Source organism: Hibiscus syriacus, unplaced genomic scaffold (assembly GCF_006381635.1).
Source record: "Hibiscus syriacus cultivar Baekdansim isolate YM2019G1 unplaced genomic scaffold, ASM638163v2 tig00111769_pilon, whole genome shotgun sequence".
Classification (NCBI taxonomy): Eukaryota; Viridiplantae; Streptophyta; class Magnoliopsida; order Malvales; family Malvaceae; genus Hibiscus; species Hibiscus syriacus.
In genome coordinates, this window is record NW_024063172.1 from 5,569,909 (window position 1) to 5,593,771 (window position 23,863).

At 36.1% G+C, this 23,863-nt stretch overlaps 2 protein-coding genes across 2 annotated transcripts; one reads left to right on the forward strand and one right to left on the reverse strand.

The window, feature by feature from the left end:
* Positions 1-587: 587 nt before the first annotated feature.
* On the forward strand, positions 588-12,687 carry LOC120169963 (alpha-L-fucosidase 2-like). The gene is made up of 11 exons (XM_039178035.1): positions 588-618; positions 7,754-8,017; positions 8,250-8,395; positions 8,592-9,445; positions 9,608-9,740; positions 10,083-10,241; positions 10,673-10,897; positions 10,977-11,078; positions 11,204-11,339; positions 11,891-12,086; positions 12,271-12,687. The coding sequence occupies exons 2-11, from the start codon at positions 7,804-7,806 to the stop codon at positions 12,587-12,589; spliced, it is 2,484 nt and encodes an 827-aa protein (XP_039033966.1). The 5' UTR covers positions 588-618; positions 7,754-7,803; the 3' UTR covers positions 12,590-12,687.
* A 2,468-nt stretch (positions 12,688-15,155) lies between these two features.
* Positions 15,156-17,780, reverse strand: LOC120169669 (TIP41-like protein). The gene is made up of 7 exons (XM_039177782.1): positions 17,311-17,780; positions 17,101-17,191; positions 16,746-16,859; positions 16,529-16,588; positions 16,404-16,445; positions 16,019-16,147; positions 15,156-15,433 (listed from the first exon to the last, which is right to left on the reverse strand). The coding sequence occupies exons 1-7, from the start codon at positions 17,634-17,636 to the stop codon at positions 15,323-15,325; spliced, it is 873 nt and encodes a 290-aa protein (XP_039033713.1). The 5' UTR covers positions 17,637-17,780; the 3' UTR covers positions 15,156-15,322.
* Between the last annotated feature and the right edge of the window lie 6,083 nt (positions 17,781-23,863).

Below are 23,863 nucleotides of genomic sequence, written 5' to 3' on the forward strand. Positions count from 1 at the left end.
AATGATGTTTCAAACATACGTCAATTGAGGTGAAAAGGAAAATCTTTGGTAATCTTTCCTTTGATTGGGAAATGAGAAATCAAAAAAAGATGTTGAGTCTAACTACGAAGAACTACGAAGAAAACCCATTGAAAATAGCTAAAAGCCAAAAACTACAAGTAGTTACCAATAATCTAAAATAGGTTAAGCACGCAGACAAGGGGAAGAAAACAAAAGAAAGAAAGAATATAGACTAACACTTTAATGAGATTGAAGGGTTTTGAATGAAAGAACTCAAACCTCTGGTATTTAGAAGCATCTTTTTAAGTAAAACTGTGAAAGTGATATTCTTATGCACTTATAAGCCAAGGAAGCAAAAACAGACCTTTATCTGGTGCACTTCCATATAAAATGCACTTTCAAAAAGTGAAGCATGTAGAAAAACGGCTAATAGAAGGTCAGGATCAATGTTGTTCCCTGTAAATCAGAGGTAATACCCGTAATTTATGACTTGTACCATATTCTACAAAGCATGGATCAACCGCATTGACAATAATGAGTAAATAACTTCTAGAGACAAGCAGAAGAAATCGTAAAAGACCATGTTCTAAAGAACACGAAATAAAATAAACAAACTTGCAACAGTCTAGCATGACTAAATTTTGATACTCACTTATTGATCAATATAAGTGTTTAAATTTATCTTACAGAGTTCTTAAACTCCAGTAGATGGATTTCGTTCGAAATAACTAAACCATTTTTCAGTTGCAGCAAGTATTTTGGCATCAGATCCATGGCCAATACACTTTAGGTAATAGCTAAATGTTTCCTTGATAGGATATTGAAGCTTGCAAAAGGTATCCTCCTCCTTAGAATAAATGAAGCACTGCTTCCTGAAATCAAAGTAAATCTCCTCCGCATCTTTCACAGATGAAGAACTTGCTACCTATACAATTAGTCAAAGTAAAATTTAAGAACCCAAAGTGGAGGGAAATGATGGGAAAAATAGGAGCACTGGAAGCAAAATCTGGATCGCACATTTCATATGAAATAAGAGAGTTGAAAAGGGAAGAAAGACGAGAGCCTCGTCGGTACTATCTCATAACCATCAGTGTTGGGGAGTTTCGAACCAAAAACCGTATCAATCATCAACCATCAAAAAACAAACGAAAAGAGAGTTTTTTTAAATCGATCGAAAACCAAAATCAAGGAAAAACGAACCAAAAGTCTTACCTTGCTCAAGAACCTTACCTTTTTCTTCGCCAAGGACCTTTGATTCTTCGTCGGAGTCATGAAACCCTCAAGTTATTGAAGGTATTCCCTTTTTCTCCTTAGATGTAGGTTCAGCATTAGGCATTGGGGCTACGAGAGAGACGATTTTGGAAGGTTTAGAAATGGTCTTAGGTTGTCGGAGTTGCGAGGGGAGAGTGGCCATGGAGGATTTTGGCCTCTGGTTCATTTTCTATTAAGGATAAAAATAATAAGAGTGAGAGAGATGTAAGCGGTAGAAAGCTAGAAGGGTAAACATAACAAGGTTTTAGGGCTTCTTTAAAAAAAATTAATGGGACTCAAGTGTGTGTTTTGGGGGTTTAGCGGCAGAAATGCCATTAAAGTACGGATCTTTGGCGGCGTTTGTATAAAAACGCCACTAAAGTACGAGTCTTTGGTGGCGTTTGTATAAAATTGCCACTAAAGTACGGATCTTTGGCGGCGTTTGTATAAAAACGCCACTAAAGTACGAGTCTTTGGCGGCGTTTGTATAAAATTGCCACTAAAGTACGAGTCTTTGGTGGCGTTTGCATAAAAACGCCACTAAAGTGCGAGTCTTTGGCAGCGTTTGTATAGAAACACCACTAAAGTACGAGTCTTTGGCGCCGTTTGTATAGAAACGCCACTATAGTACGAACATTTAGCGGCATTTGTGCTTAAAACGCCACTAAAGTACTATATTTAGTGGCGTTTATACAAAAACATCGCTAAAGTATGAGAATTTAGCGGCGTTTGTGCTTAAAACGCCACTAAAGAATAGTATTTAGTGGCATTTATATAGAAACGCCACTAAAGTATGAGCATTTAGCGGCATTTGTGCTTAAAATGCCACTAAAGTACAGTATTTAGCGGCATTTATATAAAAACGTCACTAAAGCACAAGTATTTACCGGCGTTTGCTAAAAAAATGCCGCTAAAAGTACCGCTAAAAACCCATTTTGCTGTAGTGAAAGAATTAAGAAACTCTACACCAAAAAGCCTATGTTAACAAACATAACAAGGATGTTCACGTCTTACCATAGCATCAAGGCCCCACGATAAATAATACCCCGTAGAAGGACGCCTACAACCATACTAGGGGACACAAACTTTCTTAATCATCTCCCCGCTATTAAGCGTTGAAACTTCTTACTATAAAAACTCCCAAGATAACGTCATTTGGAGATACCACCAAAGAATGCCGAAATGTCTCCACCACAAACAGTAGAACACTTGTCATATAATAAATTCCCCAACGTGAAATATGAAGAAACCTTCACACTTTGACAAAACAACGTCACCTTCACATCTTGAAATAGACCTCCACACCTAGCGTCGATGACCTTTTTACAAAGAGAAACTACTGTAACAAAATATATAATGGAGATGTCTTCATTCAGATATAACGTCTTGATCTTCTGCTAAACAATGCAGTACAAAGGAGCTTCTATAAACATTACATCTTCAAATAGATCATCACCTTAACCGTCGAGATATTTCATCCCAGATACTTTGTAGGCAAATCATTCGCTCAACTAAGAATAGTCTACACTCTAACAAAGTGTCGAGATATCTCTTTTGTCCCTGCAAAAGTTACTCCTACACCCCTTGTTGGCACCAAGACAACCCCGACTTCTCTATAATATATCGAAGTGAGAAAAATAACAAAGGGGGGTTCAAGACGTAAATCCTGAATAACGTCTTGAAACCAAAGGAGGATTCGAGTTGAAAACCTGAAAAGGCGGCTCGAATATAAAAATTTTGCAACTGAGGCGATCACACAAATTCCTTGATAAGGCATCGCACAATCCAAATGTGACTATGAAAGCTGGGAGTCGGAGAACACTTCCAGTAGAGGAGCATGCAAGTACCCCATCAAACCTTTGAGCATCAAATGTCAAACCTTTGACCAAACACAATAACCTGAGACCTTTTTATCTTTTCCTTACTTATCCATTTTCCAAAGATAGCTTTGATCTTAGCACGTGTCAAATAGCTATAATTTATTGAAGAATTAACATTGTAATTAAACATTTGATATCCAATGAACTCTAGTTTTATGATTCGTCTCAATTGTAAAACCGTGAAAGAGACAATATTTTTAAAACTTTTTATTAAACATTTTTCGAAACTCTTTATTGATATTTTCAGAACTTTGAAAATAAAAGAGAAAGAAAAACATTTTTTTTTCAAACAAGACAGTCTCTCTAGAGTGGATCTTGGTAAATGACATGTGACTCTTAGACACAAAACTCATGCTCAGAATCAATGCTGAAGCAAGAAATGAGGAACATTTGGGGCATCTTTGGAGATTCAACATCAAATATTGGTGCATTTTTTGATATTGGGGAACATTTGGGGATTCAACATCCTAATGCAAATTATCAGACCTTTTTCAGGAGAAAAAATATAACCAATTCATGTTACATGCATCTTATGCATACATTTTAGAGCATCATATTTATCATTTTCCACATACATAATTTTTTGCAACTTTTAGAGTCAAGTTTCAACTTCAAGACGAAGGATACTCGATTCAAAAGCACCTTTAAAGATTCATGTTGGTTGCTTAACTCAGCAGCAAGAAGCTACACTTCGACCAACTCGACAGATTGAAAGTTTCTCTCGAAACAACACAATTTGATCGAGAGTGGATTTCAACTTCACGACGAAGGATATCTAGCTCGAAGCCAAACTTCACAATAAAAGGGGTCTCCACGGTTTCAACTTCACGGCGAAGGGAATTGTGTCCACCCGCAACATACAATACTTGGATTTCAACTTCACGACGAAGGATATTCAAGTCAAGGCTTAACTTCACAACGAAGTGGCCATCCGTGATTTCAACTCCACGACGGAGGATATCGTGCCACTCGAGACAACACAAGTTCAACTTCACAATGAAGGGACGGCTGGTTGTCAACAAACAACTTCCCAAATTCATAGCCAATTTCAACTTCACAGCGAAGGATATTGGACTCCAGACAACACAAGTTCAACTTCACGACGAAGGGACCGCTGGTTGTCAACAAACAACTTCTCAATTTCAAAGCCAATTTCAACTTCACAACGAAGGATATTGGACTCCAGACAATGCAAGTTCAACTTCACGATGAAGGGACCGCTGGTTGTCAATATACAATTTCCCAATTTCAGAGACAATTTCAACTTCACAGCGAAGGATATTAGACTCAAGACAACGCAAGTTCAACTTCATGGCGAAGGGACCGCTGGTTGTCAATAAACAACTACCCAATTTCAGAGCCAATTTCAACTTCACAACGAAGGACATTGGACTCCAGACAACGCAAGTTCAACTTCTCGCGAAGGGACCGCTGGTTGTCAACAAACAACTTCTCAATTTCAGAGCCAATTTCAACTTCACAACGAATGATATTGGACTCCAGACAACGCAAGTTCAACTTCACGACGAAGGGACCGCTGGTTGTCAACAAACAACTTCCCAATTTCAGAGCCAATTTCAACTTCACAGCGAAGGATATTGGAATCGAGACAACGCAAGTTCAACTTCACGACGAAGGGACCCCTAGTTGTCAACAAATAATTTCCCAATTTCGGAGCCAATTTCAACTCCACAGCGAAAGATATTGGACTCCAGACAACGCAAGTTCAACTTCACGACGAAGGGACCGCTGGTTGTCAACAAACAATTTCCTAATTTTGGAGCCAATTTCATCTTCACAACAAAGGATATTGGACTCCAGACAACGCAAGTTCAACTTCACGACGAAGGGACCGCTGGTTGTCAACAAACAACTTCTCAATTTCAGAGCCAATTTCAACTTCACAACGAAGGATATTGGACTCCAGACAACGCAAGTTCAACTTCACGACGAAGGGACCGCTGGTTATCAATAAACAACTTCCCAATTTTAGAGCCAATTTCAACTTCACAGCGAAGGATATTGGAATCTAGACAACGCAAGTTCAACTTCACGACGAAAGGACTGCTGGTTGTCAACAAACAATTTCCCAATTTCGGAGCCAATTTCAACTTCACAACAAAGGATATTGGACTCGAGACAACACAAGTTCAACTTCACAACGAAGGGACGACTGGTTGTCAACAAATAATTTCCCGATTCCAGAGCCAATTTCAACTTCACGACGGAGGATATTGGACTCGGAACAATGCTACTTACTTGGATTTCAACTTCACGACGAAGGGGCCACCCGCGGTTTCAACTTCACGACGAAGGGAATCGTGCACACAAGCATCATCCATCTTTAGATTGGATTTCAACTTCACGACGAGGGATATCCAACTCAAAGAAGGATTATCTGTCAACAAAGACCTTCGAGTTCTACTACGCTCAGCTCCAAGGCACATCATTTACAACATAACTCAAGGCTAGAAGGGTTATCTGCCATCAAAATTGTCGAGTTCGATTCCATTCAGCTCGATGACACATCAATCGCACTACTTTCCGGTTGCAGTCGAGGTTTTCAAGTCGAGAAGAGGACCTGGGTTAGTCGTGCCTGAGTGACAAGCAACCATTTTCAAGCAGCATAGCTTAAGTCAAGAAAAAGCTATCTGTCAATGAAGATTTTTTAGTTCGATTCCGATCCAAGGTCTTTAAACCGATAAGAAGACCGAAGGGAAACGGAAAGTCACGTGCTGATTCAAATTCCAAAATACGGCTTCAATTTCATATCATTTCAAGATGAACTCGACTTCACGATGGAAGAGTCGTCCGTAACTCAATTCTACAGGGAGTTATTGAAACATCAGAGTCAATTTTCAACTCCACTGAACGAAAAGTGTGTCTTTTAATCTTTGCCATATTCCCGTTACACGACTATAGGCAAAGAGGGGCAGCTGTCAACACACATTTTCGTCCTACTAGGATTCAAACTCCTAAAAATAGGATAGAATTTTACTAGGATTCAAACTCCTAAAAATAGGATAGAGTTCTACTATTATTTAAACTCCTAAAGATAGGATCCACAAGCATTATAAATAGTCATTGTAACTCACTATTGTAACAGATTCGGAGGAGGATATACGAAATACCAAGCAAAAAATTACAAGCAACTCGTAGCCATTTTTCGAAGCATTTATATTTTGAAAGGTAAAGTTTATACCTTCGCATGTTATTTTTCCTTACCCTTGCTGTGTTTTGATTTCGAAAGAAAACTGAGAGAAGTGTTTTTGGCCGATGAACGGGGCGTTTTTTAGATCTATTTTTGTAGATCTAGTCCCCGAGGCTTGTGTTTTTGAAAAACTATTCGGATTTTTATAAACGGGTCGTGTGGATCCGCGTGTTTTTTCATTTTTTTCTTCGATTGGCTTTTAATTTTGACCCCTAATTCATTTTTAATTTTAATTTAACCCTTATTATTTATATGTATATATGTATATATTTAATTATATTTTATTTATTTATTTATTATATAATTTTTTTCATTTTTCTTTGCGTTACATTATATTATTTTTCTATTATTATATATATAATATTATTTTTTTATCTATGTTTACTTATTTACTATGTTTTTTTACTATATTTTCCTAACGTTATATATATATATATATATATATATATATATATATATATATATATTCTTACTTTATTTATTTATATTTCTATGATTACTATTTTTTTAGTTAATATTATATGTATTTTATTATTATTATATTATTATTATTACTATTTAGTATTTTATTATATTATACATACATTTTTATTTATATATATTTTTATTATTATTTATTTATACTATTTATTTATTTTTATTATATTTTTAGTTTCTTTGTTCTTATTATTATTATTTTTTTTTTAAAATACTTTACCTTTTTTATTTTTTTGTATATATATTTTATCTTCATTTTTTTTTCATCCAATTATTTTATGTTTATTATTATTGGTTTCATTTATTTCCTTGGTTTACTCTTTAGTTTTGTTACTTTCTTTTATTATTATTATTTTATTTTAAAATCTTATTTTTAAGGGTATTTCCGTAAACTCATTAAGGGTAAGTAATTCGGATCAAATTTTACCTTTTAATTTAACTTGCAATTTTCTTAATCAAAGACAACTGGAAATTACGTAGTACTGAAAGGACGGTTCAAGGGTGCTAATCCTTCCTTGACCGTAACCGACTCCCGAACCCAACACATCTTTGGAAAGACGCAGATCAGGTAAGAAATAGGGTATCCGATCAACCTATTTGTTTTAAATAAATGATCGGTGGCGACTCCAATCCATATTTTTTAAGTCGAAGCTCAATTCCGGGACCTAACCGAAAGACGGTTGCGACAATATGTTTATGTCATTGTATTATTAGAATTTAATGATCTAATGATATAATTGAAATTAAAATTAAAATCTAATGTTATAATCGAAGAAATTAAAAGTTAAATGATATATAGGATACACTATCCAATGTTCATTGGTATCTTCTTCCTCTTATGTCAGAAGGAGAGCCAGTGGTTCTGCCTCCTAAAACCCCAAAAAAAAGGTAAATTGTAAAAGAAAAGTAACTTGAAACAGAAATATTGCAATCAAGGTGGGTTAGTTCGTATATATTACAATCTCCACTTTTGATTTTCCGGTAATGGGAGATGAAGACTGGATTATAGTGCGGAAACCCACGGTTGCAGCCCTCTGGAACTCATGCTTCATGGACTCCCAGTGTTCAATTTCAAGGCCACTCAAAGTCATCTTCAACGAACCCGCCAACTACTGGACCGACGCCCTTCCCGTTGGAAACGGTCGTCTCGGTGCCATGATTTGGGGTGGCGTCGCTTCCGAACTTATCCAGCTCAACGGTGAACTAGAACTACATTTTTATTTCGCTTTTTGTTAAATTCTGTTTAAAAACTTGTTTAGGTTTCTCATAACCGTTTCATATTCCTGGCACCGAGCATGTGGAAATAAACAAGTGAATGATAAAACCCTTAAAAATTGTATACATTACTTGATGGTATAATGCTTGTCTCTGTCTGAGAATTATGGGTAAAATTTGTATAAAATGACTGGATATTGTGAATAATTTTGTAGAGGACACACTTTGGACTGGGGTTCCTGGAGACTATACAAACCCCAATGCCCCAAATGCACTGTCAGAGGTTAGAAAACTCGTTGACAGTGGTAAATATGCTGAAGCTACTGCAGCAGCAGCCGAGCTGGTAGGAAATCCTGCAGATGTATGTTGCATCATCTCTTTCAACTTTTTTCTTTAAAATAAAACTTGTGAAAAGGCATGCAAAAATATATTATCTGGAAAACTATTCCTCTGGTGAGTTAAATTCATGAATTAGATGTTAGTTTCGGTTATTCCACAGGAAAATATTGAAATTGCTCTAAGAAGTTTATCTGGGTGATTGCCTTTTAATGATGAAGGTTTATCAACTACTTGGTGATATCAAGCTGGAATTTGATGATTCTCATCTGAATTATACTAAAGAAACGTATCAAAGAGAGCTGGACTTGGATAATGCAACTGTGCGAATAAAATATAATGTGGATGGTATAGAATTTACAAGAGATCATTTCGCCTCTAATCCCGACCAAGTTGTAGTAACAAAGATTTCTGGAAGCAAACCAGGGTCTCTATCCTTCAATGTATATCTGGACAGCAAGTTGGATCACCATTGTAAAATGAACGGCAAAAGTCAGATTATAATGGAAGGACATTGCCCTGAAAAGCGAATCCCAGCACAAGTGTACGCAGATGACAATCCAAAGGGTATCCAGTTTTCTGCTATTCTTGATTTACAGATAAGTGAGGCAAATGGCATGATACATATTCTAAATGACAGCAAGTTGAGGGTTGAAGGTTCAGATTGGGCAATTTTGCTTTTGGTGGCATCATCTTCATTTGATGGACCATTCACCAAGCCTTCAGATTCGAAGAAGGATCCTACTTCAGATTCTCTTAGTGTTTTGAAGTCCATTAGAAGTCTATCATATGTTGATCTTTATGCTCATCATTTGGATGACTATCAAAATCTGTTCCACCGTGTCGCACTGCAGCTTTCAAAAAGCTCAAGATCTATTTCGTGTCCCAAGCAAAATCAAGATAGTAGTGTTTCAACAGCTGAGAGAATAAAATCTTTTCAAATTGATGAGGATCCATATCTCGTCGAGCTGCTGTTCCAGTTTGGTCGATATTTGCTTATTTCTTCTTCACGACCTGGAACTCAGGTGGCAAACTTGCAAGGAATATGGAACAAAGATCTTCAGCCAAAATGGGAGTATATCTATATTCTATTTCTTTTATTTTTCTTATTTTACTCTCTCTTCAATTTAAACATATTATTGTGTGATGTTTTTGATGCGGAACCTTGTACCTACTGCCATTATTTCAACCAAAGTATCGTTTGGATTACGATTGATTCTTTTATCTCTGTCCTCAGTTCTGCTCCTCACTTGAACATCAATCTTGAAATGAATTATTGGCCTTCCTTGCCGTGCAACCTTAGCGAATGCCAGGAGCCTTTATTTGATTTCCTCAGTTTCCTATCAGTCAATGGTCATAAAACTGCAAAAGTAAGAGTCTTCCCTTTACGCTAAAAACTGCTACAATAATTTAGTCTCATATATAACTTGTTTTACCTGATACATTACATGGATGGAATCAAGCATTCAGATTCTTGCAACTACTTAAAAGGCCTAGGTCCTGCCTTTTCCATATGTAGAGATCTTTCTTAGTAGGGTTTCGCTTAACTGGGAAACTAACATGGACGTTTCCTTTTTAGTATGCCTAGAAGCCATATCTTTACAATGGTAGACCTTGACAATATTATCTCATGACTTATGAAGCATAGTTTTCTTGTTTTTCTATTCTGCATTTTTTTCATATGAAAAATTCTTTGTAACACAATCTAACAGGTCAACTATGAAGCAAGTGGTTGGGTTGTACATCATAAATCTGATATATGGGCGAAATCATCCGCAGATGCTGGTAATGTTGACTGGGCATTATGGCCCATGGGTGGAGCCTGGCTGTGTGTCCATCTGTGGGAACACTACATATATACAATGGACATTGTGAGATTCTATTATTATTTTTAACTTTTGTTTTCCATTATCTGTTAAAACATCAAAATTTAGAGGAGTTCTATTTCTCGAATATCTGAACTTTTTTCTTGTTCTAAATGCTGTCATGACCAAAAAGTACAGTTCCACTGATGCCTTCATTAACTAAGAAGAATTTACAAATGTTAATCTTGCACCATTTTAGTGCTAATACTTTCATAATTTAAAGGAATTTTTTTCTCGAATCTCTGAACTTTTTTCTTGAAGTTCATAAATGTCGTTGTGACCAAAAAGTACAGTTCCAACTTCCACTGATGCCTTCATTAACTAAGAAGAATTTACAAATTTTAATCTCGCAACATTTTAGTGCTTATACTTTCATGTTCTTATCACGTATTCCATTATGAAGAATTTTCACTGTTATTATTCTTCTCCGTGATTAGGATTTTCTTAAAGACAAGGCATATCCTTTGCTAGAAGGATGTGGGGTTTTCCTGTTAGATTGGTTGATCGAAGGGCAAGGGGGTTATCTTGAAACTAACCCGTCAACATCTCCTGAACATGACTTTATCGCTCCAGACGGTAACCATGCTAGTGTGAGCTATTCTTCAACCATGGACATGGCAATCATAAAAGAAGTATTCTCTGTGATTCTTTTAGCTGCTGAGGTGAATCCCTTGTTCTAAAGTTAACAAGAATCATAGTTCTCCATTTTTCTGAACTCCTTATACTTTAAAAACGGTACAGGTTTTAGATAAAAATGATGATGCTCTGGTAAAAAGAGTGTATACAGCTCAGTCAAGGCTTTATCCGACCAAAGTTGCTCAAGATGGTTCCATCATGGAATGGGTATGTCAATAACTTCACAAAATTTGAAGCAACTTTTCCAGACCTTGATTTTGAGTCGTAAGTTCTTCTATGTGCCAAATCTATTAATATTTTTCTTGTTAAGAATTTACCTGTTTGATAGACAGGCACAAGATTTTCAGGACCCAGATGTACATCACCGACATCTTTCGCACTTATTTGGACTTTTTCCTGGACACACACTGACGATTGAAAGTACACCAGACCTTTGCAAAGCTGCGGTAAATACACTTCATAAACGAGGTTGGTCTTTGTTGGCCATCTGGATTGTTTATTTAGTATTTCAGCACTCCATTGCATTATTGGTATAGTTCCCCACTGTTGTTAGCGTCCTTTGCTTTTGCTTTTTAAATGATAGTTTGCAACTTTATAATTATTCATATGTGAGATAAGCCTAATCAAGGGTAAATGCATCCTTGACCAAGCCAATACGAAACATATAAACAATGAACATATGTCAATTTTAGTTGTCAAAATATGAGATCTCGTAAAATCTATTCCATGTGAAACACGTTTGTTTTGTACAGTGGGATGAAGGAATGGGTTATGATTCTGGAATCGACTTATTTGCTAAGGCTTAGTTGAATTCGTGTGCTCTCAGTCTAAAAACAATTTGTGGATCCCATCCAAAATAGCACATAGGTCTGAAGTTCATTTCCTCATGCCATCAATTGTTTTGTATATTCTATTAGATTACAGTGTACCCCAGAGGAAATTTTAGGCTTCAAGCTGACTACTTTTGAGAGTAATGATCAGGTAGTGTGTTTTCTCTTATATTCTCATCACTTTACCAGGAGAGGAAGGACCAGGATGGTCAACCATGTGGAAAGCAGCTTTGTGGGCACGGCTCGGTAACAGCGAACACTCGTATCGAATGGTCAAACATTTAATCAACTTTGTGGATCCAGAACATGAGGAAGCTTTCAAAGGTGGAATATACAGTAATTTATTTGCAGCACACCCTCCTTTTCAGATAGATGCCAACTTTGGGTAAGCGACAATGTCTTTTTCTTCTCTCTCAATCAATTAGGTATGACATTTTTTACATCAATGAACATCTATGCCAACTTTTGATTGCCTTATTTGTATAAATTTTTCTTATCACTTAATAATCACTGGAAGAAACGTATTAAATTCAAAACATACAAACTAAGGTGGTTATTTTTGGTGTTAGTTTTACAGCTGCAGTTGCAGAAATGCTAGTTCAAAGTACCATGGAAGACCTGTACTTGCTTCCTGCACTTCCCCGGGAGAAATGGGGAAATGGGTGTGTGTTCGGATTGATGGCAGCTGGGGGAGTGAGGGTTAACATTCGCTGGGAAGAAGGAAATCTCCACCAAGTAAGACTTTGGTTGAAAAGCCAGAATTCTTTGAAAAGATTCAGATTACACTATAGAGAAACCATGGTACCTGCAAACTTATCATGTGGAAGAATGTACACGTACAATGGACAGTTAGACTGCGTCAATACTTGCTCCTTCCTATATGATTAAAAAGATTGAATGCCGATCCTTTTGGTGTTTATATTCAATAAATTTGAGCAGCTTCGGTTCCTCCCTTCTGTTCACGTGTTGTACTATTATCTTACAGACTGCTCATCTGGTATTCTAGGCCAAATGCTACTATAATGAATAGAGGTGAAAATGAATCAAACTTGAACTAACAAGGTTATGTTCGTGTTCGTGTCTTTATTTTTTAAGGTATTCGTGTTTGGTTCGTGTTTATTTAAATTTTTAATATCGTGTTCGTTTATTTATTTTTGAGGGTGTTCGTGTTCGATTATTTATTGTTTGCAAACATGTTCGTTTAATGTTCGTGAATGTGTTTGCTTATATGTTCACGAACGTGTTCATCTAGCGTTCGTTTAGTGTTTGTTTAGTTACGGGTGTTCAATCGGTCGGTTCGGTTAACCGACCGAACTAAACTTTCAAAATTTCATTAATCGGATTTTTTTCCCTTTAATTGTTAACCAAACTGAAATTTTTCGAAAATAATTAGCCGAATTGAACAAATATCTATTAATCGATCGGTTAACTGAATTAATTGAAACTTATAAATAAAATATATTATTATATATTAAATATTTTATATTTTCGGTTAATTCGATTAAAACCAAAGTTTAAACACTCTTAAGCTAAGTAATATATAAATAGTATATATAATATATTATATATTTAATAATTTCGGTTAATTCAATTAACCGACCGATTTCAAACTAAATTAACCAATAACCAACGTTTGAAAAAATCATTAACCGTTAACTGATTGAACCTGCAATTAACCGACTGATAATCGAAAAAACTTTGATTCAATCAGTTAAATTGGTTTTAACTGAAGTTTGAACACCACTACATTTAGTGTTTATTTATTGTTCGTTTATCGTTCTTTTGTATATTCAATTTTTAGTTTTACTATTTCATTTGCAAGTTAAAGAAAAAATAATAAAATTACATCACTAGTACTTCTTAAAATCCACAATTTAAATTTCAACTTTTATCATGTATTCAATTAGTTTATACATTCACCAATATTTTAAAAAAAGAACCGGGTAAACGAGCTTGTTTATGAACATAAATAAAAGAGTCGATAAACGAGTTTGTTCGTGAACATAAATGAACCAAGCACACCTCTATTCATGTTCGTTTATTAAATGAACAAATGTTTTTTGTTCATACTAATTTATTTAACTTAACGAATGAATGGTTCACAAATATTCATCGGACGCTCTGTTCATTTACGCCCTTACCAATGAAGAACCAAACTTGTAACACAGCAGAGGTTGAGGGTATCAAGAGGTATGAACCTGCTCTTTCATTAAATTGAATAGTTTGCGCCGAGCCCAAAAATTTTCTAGCCGGAGAAAAATGTCCTTTAAAGGCCTAGAAAATCTGGATCAATTAGAAACAGTACTATGAAGTTAGATATAATTTTGAAAAATAAAATAAATTTAGATACAAAAACAGAATAAAAGTAATAATTTAAATAGTAATCTTAATATTTCCATCTACATTTTTAATAATATACTCATATTCTTTTATCAACTTTAAAAACAAATAATTATAACTCATTACATATAATGAGAAAATTCAACAAAAAATATTAATTAAATAAAAATTATATAATTTTTTCAATAAAATAATAAGAGATTCCATTATTTTACTTTAAAATTATACTTATAATAAATTATTATACTCACATATTATAAAATAATTAATTTAATTCGAAAATCAAAATACATTACTGACATTATTGTATACATTAAATTCTCTATTCTTAAACGCGCAATCACTAATATATCAACGTATATTCCTAACTCTATGTTGAAGTGTTTTGGAAACTACAATTTTGGAAACAAGCAATGATGAAGTAATATAGTGTGGAGGAGGAGATCAAGTGTTTGAGGAGTAAATCAGTGTAGATATTTTCCAAAACCGATTTCTAATTTTTTTTTTCCATGAAACGTGCACACCTTCGCTCTACATTTAGACTCCGGGGGCATTTGTACAACACTGCGCCTTTTAAAAAAACTAAGGCATATATAATATAGAGTTACACAATGTAAAACTCTTTAGATTTACACAAATTTAAGATCGTTTGATGAGTGAAAATAGACGGTTAAGATTAACTCTTTGTTTTTTTTCTTTCAGTGAATATCTTCTAATTTCGTACTGTTAATCTCAACCATCTATTTTCACTCATCTAACAATCCTAAATCTGTGTAAAACTAAAATAGTTTTACATTGTGTAACAGGATCTTATCCCATATATATATATATATGGGGCATGATATAATTTACACCTAGAATAAAACTTTTAGTTTTATACCTTTTTAGGGCCATTAGATGAGGGAAATCAAAGACTAAGATGAACAATAAGAACTAAGAAGATATTCACTGGAAAAAAAAAAAGAGTCAATCTCAATTTTTGATTTTCCTGTCTAACGGTCTTAAAGAGGTATAAAACACTAGGTGTAAGTGGAATATATATATTCATCAAATAATACCCTGTTGTTTATTGACTTTGCTTAATGCTGAAAACATGAAACTATGGCACCTCAAATCAAATAACAGAGAGAATTCTTATTCTTGTTGACACCCAAAATCACCTCATAAAATTTGCTTGTTAATGACATGAACAATGATTTTTTGCATATTGTATCCACCTAAATGGATCAAGTTCGCAATGACTACACATTCAAATAACTGTTGCGCAAGGCAATTTACAGTCTACAAGTTACCGCGGATTATAAACTTTTGGGTCTGATGCATGATAACAGGAAGCCATTTGCTGATGATGCTTGGATCACTATATGAAGCAGAATCAGTAGGATATCCTTTCTGCACCAAAATAAGAGAAGCAAAACATCAATGTCGTAAGATTAAGCAAGAAAGCTGCTTTATTTTATAATATATCTAAATAAGATTTAATGTGCTACTTCCAGTACATTCCCTGATAGAAAAACATCAAGGCGGACAATGATGTTACCTAACAAACTATCCAGTCATGAGTTGTGACCAACTGACTGTCAAGGGCTATATTGCCGGACATTTATATTATGCATTTAAATTGCTTCTCCGGGATTTAAATTCAAATACAATAAAAACAAAGTTCACTTGAGCTTGAATTTAGTGATACACTAACCCACCCCACACTTGAACCAAAAGCCGCTTCAAATGGTAACACTTTAAAGCTACCTAATCTATGACACAGAAATTCATTAAATGAGTTCTAATGTGACTGGTACGGAGAAATAAAGAAAAACTACTTGAAGTTGAGGCAACAAAGAATTAAGCTGTGGCTTGCCAAGATAGTAAGCTTTCAATGCAAATTGTCAAATAGATATGTGCAAATAAATAAATGTTGGTATGAGAACATATAAACAAGCAGAAAGGCAGTGAATATCTGAGTGATTATATACTTACAGCAGACAAGGCTTGAAATGTTCCTTCCCTCCAACATCTTTCCCTAAGAATGACAGGATTAGTGCTCTCACCAAAAACACAATGCATGCGGGTGTCCCTTAATCGCATTAGCACTCCATCAACACGAAGCTGTTAGAGAAACTGAGTAAGTGGCTGAAAGGGGAAATAAATCGCAGCAGCTTTTATCTTGAGAGTTTTTCAGGCAATCACATGAGCCGAGCTCAGCATTTCTTCCACGAGAAAGGGAAAAGAAAATAAAGAAAGGGGAGGGGTGGGGTGGGGTGAGTCGGTGGTGGGGGGGTTAATGGGGCAAATACATGACGGCTGGGAAAATGTAAATCGCATTTATTTTGCTATTGAGAGCATTGGTAGTCTTCCCACTTACCCAAAATCGCAGGAGTAGATACCAAGAACCTGGCATGACTCTCTAAAAAAAAGGTAATAATGTAATTAGTTGTCTTCCATTCTGGAATATTACAGAGTACAATCCTTTCAAAAATCAGCATTTACCACTTTCACAGTTAGAAGTGAGACTCCATTATCAGCCAATTCGTCTTCGTATAAAACTACCTGCAGAACAAACATGGTTACTTTTGTAACTCTTCTTTTACTTTTTAATGTTAAAAAAATTACTTTTATAACTCTTAAGATAAGAATGACAAGAAGAGCACATAAAATACAGTGCATCATCTTTCACTGTATGTCTAATATAATCTAAGAAGCTGACCTCATCATAGAACAGAATAGGTTCTTTTAATGTGAGTGCAGCAACATCAAGCTGCTCTTCACAATCTTCCCAATGGAGGCCCGAGCCGCCCGCTGAAATTTCCCCACTTCCATCCTGATCATAATTTAAAATGCCAACAAAATCATCATCGTCATTTTAAAAATTCAAATCAGCTCTAGGAAACACAGATAGACTAATATAAAAATTTCTAATTTCACAATTCCTAAACAACAAAACTGTTAGTGTATATCCCAATCATATCACAATTCCATACAAAAAAAGAACTAAAACCGTAATTCAAAAAACAGTTTTAAAGTAAGGTGCATTTTAAAACATAAAAACAAAAAGCTCAGACCTTGTCTGCATCAAACTCAACCGTTTCACTTCCACAATAAGGAGTTGTAAACGTATAGTCGTAGTCCAATATCACCTGCTGGAAGGGTTTACTGCAACATCAAATCAACAACTTTACTTCATTTTCAGTTCACCTAAATCAGATTAAATAATCAGAAACTCAATTTCAAATTAAAAGAAAAGGTTAAAAGAAAGACTTAAACATTTCCACCTTCTGAATTTCCATTTTGCAGCGGCAGGAACCTCAACAGGAGGCAAACCTTCCTGCTTCCAACCGGCCAAAGCATCGAAAGCGTTGAAATGTATTTTGGTGCCGCTGCCGAGGTGTTTAAGAATCAAACAACTTTCACCGAAAATCATTTCCGGAAAGTGAGACGTATGTAGGGTTTGTTCCCATTGTTGGAGAGCCGAGGAATTCAGAATAGAGCGTTTACGAGACTCGATCTCCCATCCACGGATACGTAAACCACGTCTTCCATCTTTCAAAAGCTCGGCTCCCGCCGATTTCAGGCCTTTCTCATCTACTTCCACTTCCATCTTCGCCGATTATACCAAACTTCACGCCTTCCCTCGTCTCTTCTAATTTTCTCCTTTTCTTCAGCTTAGTTATTCTCCCATGTCGGATATAGTTTAGGATCCAGGTCCAATCAGAATTTGAAAACCCTAATTGATCCCTCCCGGTCCTTGGAATTTAAAGCCTGCTGGATCCAAGCCCGGAGATAACAGGTATTTAAAAAACAAAAAAATAATTTACAAAGTAACTATTGTTTAGTTTTTGTTTATTTTAATATTTCGTCGTTAAAAATTTAACGTTTTTAGTATTTAAACTATTAATTTTGATCCGTTTTAATACTTGAACATTCATTTTTTTCAAAACTTAAGTATGATTTAGGTAGTAAACATGTTTTGGTACCTAAACTTTCATTTTTTTTCAACAATTAAGTTTTGTTATTAAAAATGAAACAAAAAATTAAACTTTAGGTATGATTTTAAAAAATTTGAAAATTTAGGTACTCAAACGGATCAAAACTGATAGTTTATATACTAAATATGTAGTTTACCCAATAGTCAAATAATCTTTGGACTATAGATCATATTTTAGGCCCCTAATACCCAAAAAAAAGAAATTATAAAATAATTATTTAATTTAAATAAATAAATAAATAATATGTTGATTAATAAAATTAAATAATAATAAATTTAATCATCAATATTTTAATATTCTGCTCATTGAATCTATAATTTTCAAACTATATTTTCCCTTCTATTGAAAAAAAAACCAGTGAGCAATAAATTTTCTCAGGTCGTGACTTTGCACTCTATTCTATTAGGGTGTAAATAAATTGACGTTTTTCTCGAAATATCACCGGTAATCGGTATATTTATCGATCTAACACCGATTAAATTATATTTCTCGATCTAATACCCGTAGCAGTAAAGCGCGCCCCCTGACCCACGCTATATGCTGATTTGGCGCCACGTGGGGTATAACGCGCCCCCTGCACCGTGCTATAAGCTGACTGGGTTACACGTGGCTATAGTGCGCCCCCTGCTCCGCGCTATACCTATTTATTTGACACGTGGGGTATAGCGCGGTGTAGGGGCGCGCTATTGCTTTAATTACCCGGTCGTTCACACCCCACCCTTCCCTATAAATACCTCATCCTCAATCACTTTCATCACTACAAATTCTCTCAAATTCTCTCAAATACTATCTCGTTTAAGGTATATTTTATAATATTTTTAATATTATGTATTTAATTTATTTAAGTATTTTTACTTTATTTAATATTTTACTAATATAATTTTTTTGCATATATATAATGGAAGGCGGTCTACTTCGCTTAGATAGAAATCATATATCTCGACACTTTACTGATACGGTAACATTTTAACGTTTTAATTTAATTTAAATTATTAGTAATAATTTGTTGATTTATTTAATGCATGATTATTAGATTAAGAATTAATTTTTGTAATTATTTATTTTTAGGAGAAAGACCGTATATTAGATCTTTTTATTAGGAATCTTAAGTTAGTGATACCTAGCCGTGTCTTGCCGTATTTAGTAGAGGCTGGATTTGGTTACATAGGTAGATATCAGGGTCACTGTAAGATAGAACTAGACCTTATTTCTGCCTTAGTAGAGCGGTGGAGGCCGGAGACCCACACATTCCATCTTCCGTGCGGAGAGTGCACGGTCACGCTTGAGGATGTTTCTATGCACCTGGGGCTTCCGGTGGATGGAGATGTGATATCAGGGATAACTTCTGGTTCTTGGACTACTTTGTGCCGGGAAAATCTAGGACGTGTCCCGGAAAGTTTTATCGGAGGTAGGATACCGTTAAATTGGTTAAATGTCAATTTTCGGGAGTTGAGCGCAGACGCCTCTAAGGATGAGGTTAAGATGTATGCACGGGCATGCATATTGCAGTTGATAGGAGGGTTGCTGATGCCGGACAAATCGCGCAACCTAGTTCACTGCATGTGGTTGCGACATCTTAGCGACTTTCGTCTCGCCAGATCATTCAGTTGGGGCTCGACAGTTTTGGCTTTGCTGTACAGGGAGATGTGTGGAGCCATTGACTACAAGCGTAATGCTATCGGCGGATGTCTCCTACAGCTGCAGTCTTGGGCATGGTATCGATTGCCCTTTTTATGTCCCGTTGTGAAGAACACATTCGTATTTCCACTACTTCTGAGGTAATTATAAAACTGATTTTGTATATTAATACTTTTATACATCATATAATAATTTTTTTCCTTGAATAGGTGGTCTACTGATAGGAAAAATCATTAGGAGCTACCTGATGATTTAGAAAAAATTAGGGTGCTAATCGATTAGAAGGCTGGCACACAAGTATGAATTTTAATGTTTAAAAATCGATTTTAGATTATAGTTATATAATTAGATTATTATTTTGATAAAAATTATATATTATTTGTTTTAGTTTGAATGGGTGTCATATTCTACTGATGATGTGAGAGCGGTGATCCCACCTGAGTTGAGGGGTCCATCAGATTTTTTGATGGCGATGGTCCCTCTGATCTGTTATGCGACCGTCGAGTGGCATTCAACTGATCGCGTGATCCGGTAGTTTGGTTGTTTTCAACCAATTACGGATGCACCGCGCAATATGGACGAGTTGCATAGCACAGATAGACGCGGCAAGACAGATGCAGATTGGCTGGTGAGGCATCATGCGTGGGTCGTGTTGTGGGAGGATTGACATCGGCGCCTTCCCCGTAGAGAGCCCATTTTTTATGACCTCTTGATGGTTGCTAAGGGTTATTACGAGTGGTTCAACAGTAACGGGAAACCGTTTTTGCTTCCTGAGGATGCACGAGGGCAGACCTTTCCGCGACGTCGACAGAGACATGATACGACATAGCACCATCGTCCCCCGACTCGTGGACGGAGAGCAGATGCTTTCAGTTCATCCTCAGTTGCACCAGCAGGACCTTCACAGCAGCCACCGCAGCCATATATGATGTCGCTATCGCCTTTCTATTACCAGATGTCGCCGCCGCCTTCACCTAGTTTTATGACCCCGCCGCCACCGTCACAGATGACCCCTCCTGGAGGCTATTATGGGTCTATGTTTGCAAATCCAACTTGGGGTTCATATATTGGATATTTGGCGGGTTCAGCCTCATCACCCATGGCCGCAGCACAAACGCCTCCTATACATTTTTCACACTCAGTGATGTCTGGGTTTTATGAGTTTTCCCAGTTTTCGCAGGCCGGTGGGATAGTCAGTCATACACCTCCAGGGTCCTTATTCTATGGAGGTGTTTCATCGTCATCAGCTCCTCATCAACCTAATGTACCTGCTCAGGATGACGACGACAATAACGATGACGACGACGACGACGATGATGGTGATGATGATGACAGCGAGGAGTCAGAACCAGTGATACGAAGAAATCCTCCTCGAGACCGACAGCCACCGCCTTGCGGAACACATTCTCGTCGCAGGCATCGATAGATTTTGTTTTTTATTATATTTGTATTTACTTTATTTTGTTAAATTGTAATTTTTTATTATTTCTCATTTAATACTTACTTTATTTTGTTAAATTTGTTGGACTTTTTTTAATATATTTCAGTTCATTTTGTTTATTACAATTTAATATCAGTTATTGTAATTTTATTATCATTTACCATTTAATACTTATTGTAAGTTTGTTGTATTTAAAATTATATTCAAATACCAAATTGTTATTAGTTTAATAAAATTTAATGATTGTGTTCATTTTTTTAATCTTCATCATCGATTATTGAATGACATTAACTTGAAGTAAATGCAAATTAAAGTACAAGAATTATTATTTGGTAAACAAATACATCATTTCCTCATCAATTGTTACTTGATGACAACAGAAGTGAACATGTTTTTCTAGTGTGTCCTGGGTTTCTACAATGCCCACATCTTCTGTCTTGTCTAGATCTTTCTCGAATATCCATATCACAATGAATTCGATTGGATTTTGGACGACCACGCTCCCTCAATAAACTCGGATTTGGTACAATTGGAAGCCAATCTTGAACCTCATCAGGGTCTTTGTCATTACCTATGGGGGGAAACTCAAATTCGTATACCTTAAAAACTTCAGATAGTAGGTATACGGGATCCACACAATGGTTATAGTCTTTACATGTATGCGAGCAAGCTGCTATCACATGAGAGCATGGATACTTCAGAGCTTGAAAAAACCCGCAGTCGCACGTTCTGTCCCTTAGATTTACTCTTAACGACACAGCTTCAATCCCTTGAAGAGGTCGCGGTAACTCTATGACACGAAACATTTCATGCCTTCTAGAGAAGCTTGTTACAGACATTCCATTTGATGCAGCAATTTTTTTTCTGTAGATCTGCAACTAATCTAGGGTAATAGACATGACCGCCTTGCATCCAGGTTTTGAGCTTGTCCCCCGAGCTTCGTGAAAAGCGCCCCCAAACAAAAATATGTAGTTTTTACCAAAGCCGCTACAGGTAAGTGACGTGCACCCTTTAAGGTTGAATTGATTGCCTCAGCCAAGTTGGTCGTCATGTGTCCATATCGATATCCACCATCATATGCGTTCGTCCACATTTCTTTATCGATGAGGCTAATGTAATCGTATTCTTCCTCGTTCTTCTCCCGCAAATCTTGAAGCATTGATTCAAACGTTCGAGGAAGAAGTTTGTAACCTGATCAAAAAATGTATAACTTACTAACCTGATCAAAATGATCGAAAGAAAACAAACTACATCAGTTTCACTTACCCATGCGCACAAGTAATTGACGCTCATCATTCTTCTTGTATCTTCCATGGTAGTTCGCAGCAATGTGTCGGAGACAATACCTATGTTGGACAAAGGGTGGTTGCCACATTGGACCCAAAGACTCCATTATTGCTTTGATCACAGCTCCGCGATCAGAAATGACACATATATTTTCCCTCGTGAAAACATGTGCACGTAAATTTCGGAGGAAAAAAACACAAGAATCTGTATCTTCTCCTTCGACAAGAGCAAAAGCAACTGGAAGAATGTTGCGATTTACATCTTGGACAACTGCCAATAATAAAACTTGCTTGTATTTTCCATACAAAAAAGTCCCATCGATCTGGACCACAGGTTTGCAGTATTTGACAACATTAACGCACTGTGGGTAAGTCCAAAAAACCCGGTAGAATTGACATCGATCGCGGAGAACTCGATCATTATGTATCACATTCGCCATGAAGTTTGACAATGGCATTTTGTTTTGTCAAACAAGCTTTTTTATAGGAGAAAGTGTACCCATACTGCGATTGTATAGCTGAAATCAACAGTGCAACAGCTATATGAGAGCTTGCTTTTACCATGGGCATGATGGCTTGGCATATCACTTCAGAGTCCAAGTTGGGATGATCTTGGTTGACCCCTCCAGCACAACATGTGTGAGGACTGTTGTATACTGTTAGTTCTCATATGTTGTTTTTCCTCTTCATTTTCGATACGCGAACCATCCATTTGCATCAGTTTTCGTGTCAAATGGAAACTGCACAGATGGTTGAGTCGATAGCATCTCCATATGGTCAAAAAATTTTGCAGATGAATGCCTTCCTCTTGAACTGGACGCGGTGTTGCCATACGGATTGTTCATAGACCCACCTCGGTACATATCGTAAGGAGTTGCGGATGAATGTCTCCCCATTATGACATTAAAATCATTACACATTACTGTAGTCGGGCTGTCAACTTGATCAACTTGTTCAGCCAGCCCATAGTGGGAGCTTAATGATTGACCCCGAATAACACGCACTTGAACAAAATGTGCATACATCTCAATAGCGGCGTCTGAATAATTATTTTGAGCTTCAACCATCATTTCAACATCATCATTGTTCGAAAGTTCGAACGTTGTATAAGTTAATGACAACAATGATGTTGGAAATTTGTACTGCAACGACGACATTCTCCAACTACTTCCAACATGAATCTTCCTCGAAATCTTCGTTATCAACTCCTCAAGAGTTATATTTCTCTTGAATGATATTTTAACACGCTCATTTGATACGTAAACAACGCCAGTTTCATCTTCTCGAATTTCACCATCATAAAAACAATAGCTGAAAGTCGCGTCATTCTTTGAGTTTAAAAGTGCGTCAATATTATATCTGCAAAAAAAATAACAAAAACAATCCTAATTAAATAAATTATATATGAACGAAAATATAACACAATAAATTTTTACACATCAACGTAAATAATTTAAATAATATAATTTTATAT

Excerpts from the sequence above, each read along its gene's own strand:
- LOC120169963 (XM_039178035.1), top strand. The coding sequence starts at position 7,804 with ATGGGAGATGAAGACTGGATTATAGTGCGGAAACCCACGGTTGCAGCC. Across the intron at positions 9,446-9,607 it reads GATCTTCAGCCAAAATGGGA|TTCTGCTCCTCACTTGAACA; the intron begins GTATATCTATAT and ends CTCTGTCCTCAG. Across the intron at positions 10,898-10,976 it reads TGATTCTTTTAGCTGCTGAG|GTTTTAGATAAAAATGATGA; the intron begins GTGAATCCCTTG and ends AAAACGGTACAG.
- LOC120169669 (XM_039177782.1), bottom strand. The coding sequence starts at position 17,636 with ATGGAAGTGGAAGTAGATGAGAAAGGCCTGAAATCGGCGGGAGCCGAG. Across the intron at positions 16,446-16,528 it reads CACTTCTAACTGTGAAAGTG|AGAGTCATGCCAGGTTCTTG; the intron begins GTAAATGCTGAT and ends CCTTTTTTTTAG. Across the intron at positions 15,434-16,018 it reads CATTTCAAGCCTTGTCTGCT|AAAGGATATCCTACTGATTC; the intron begins GTAAGTATATAA and ends ATTTTGGTGCAG.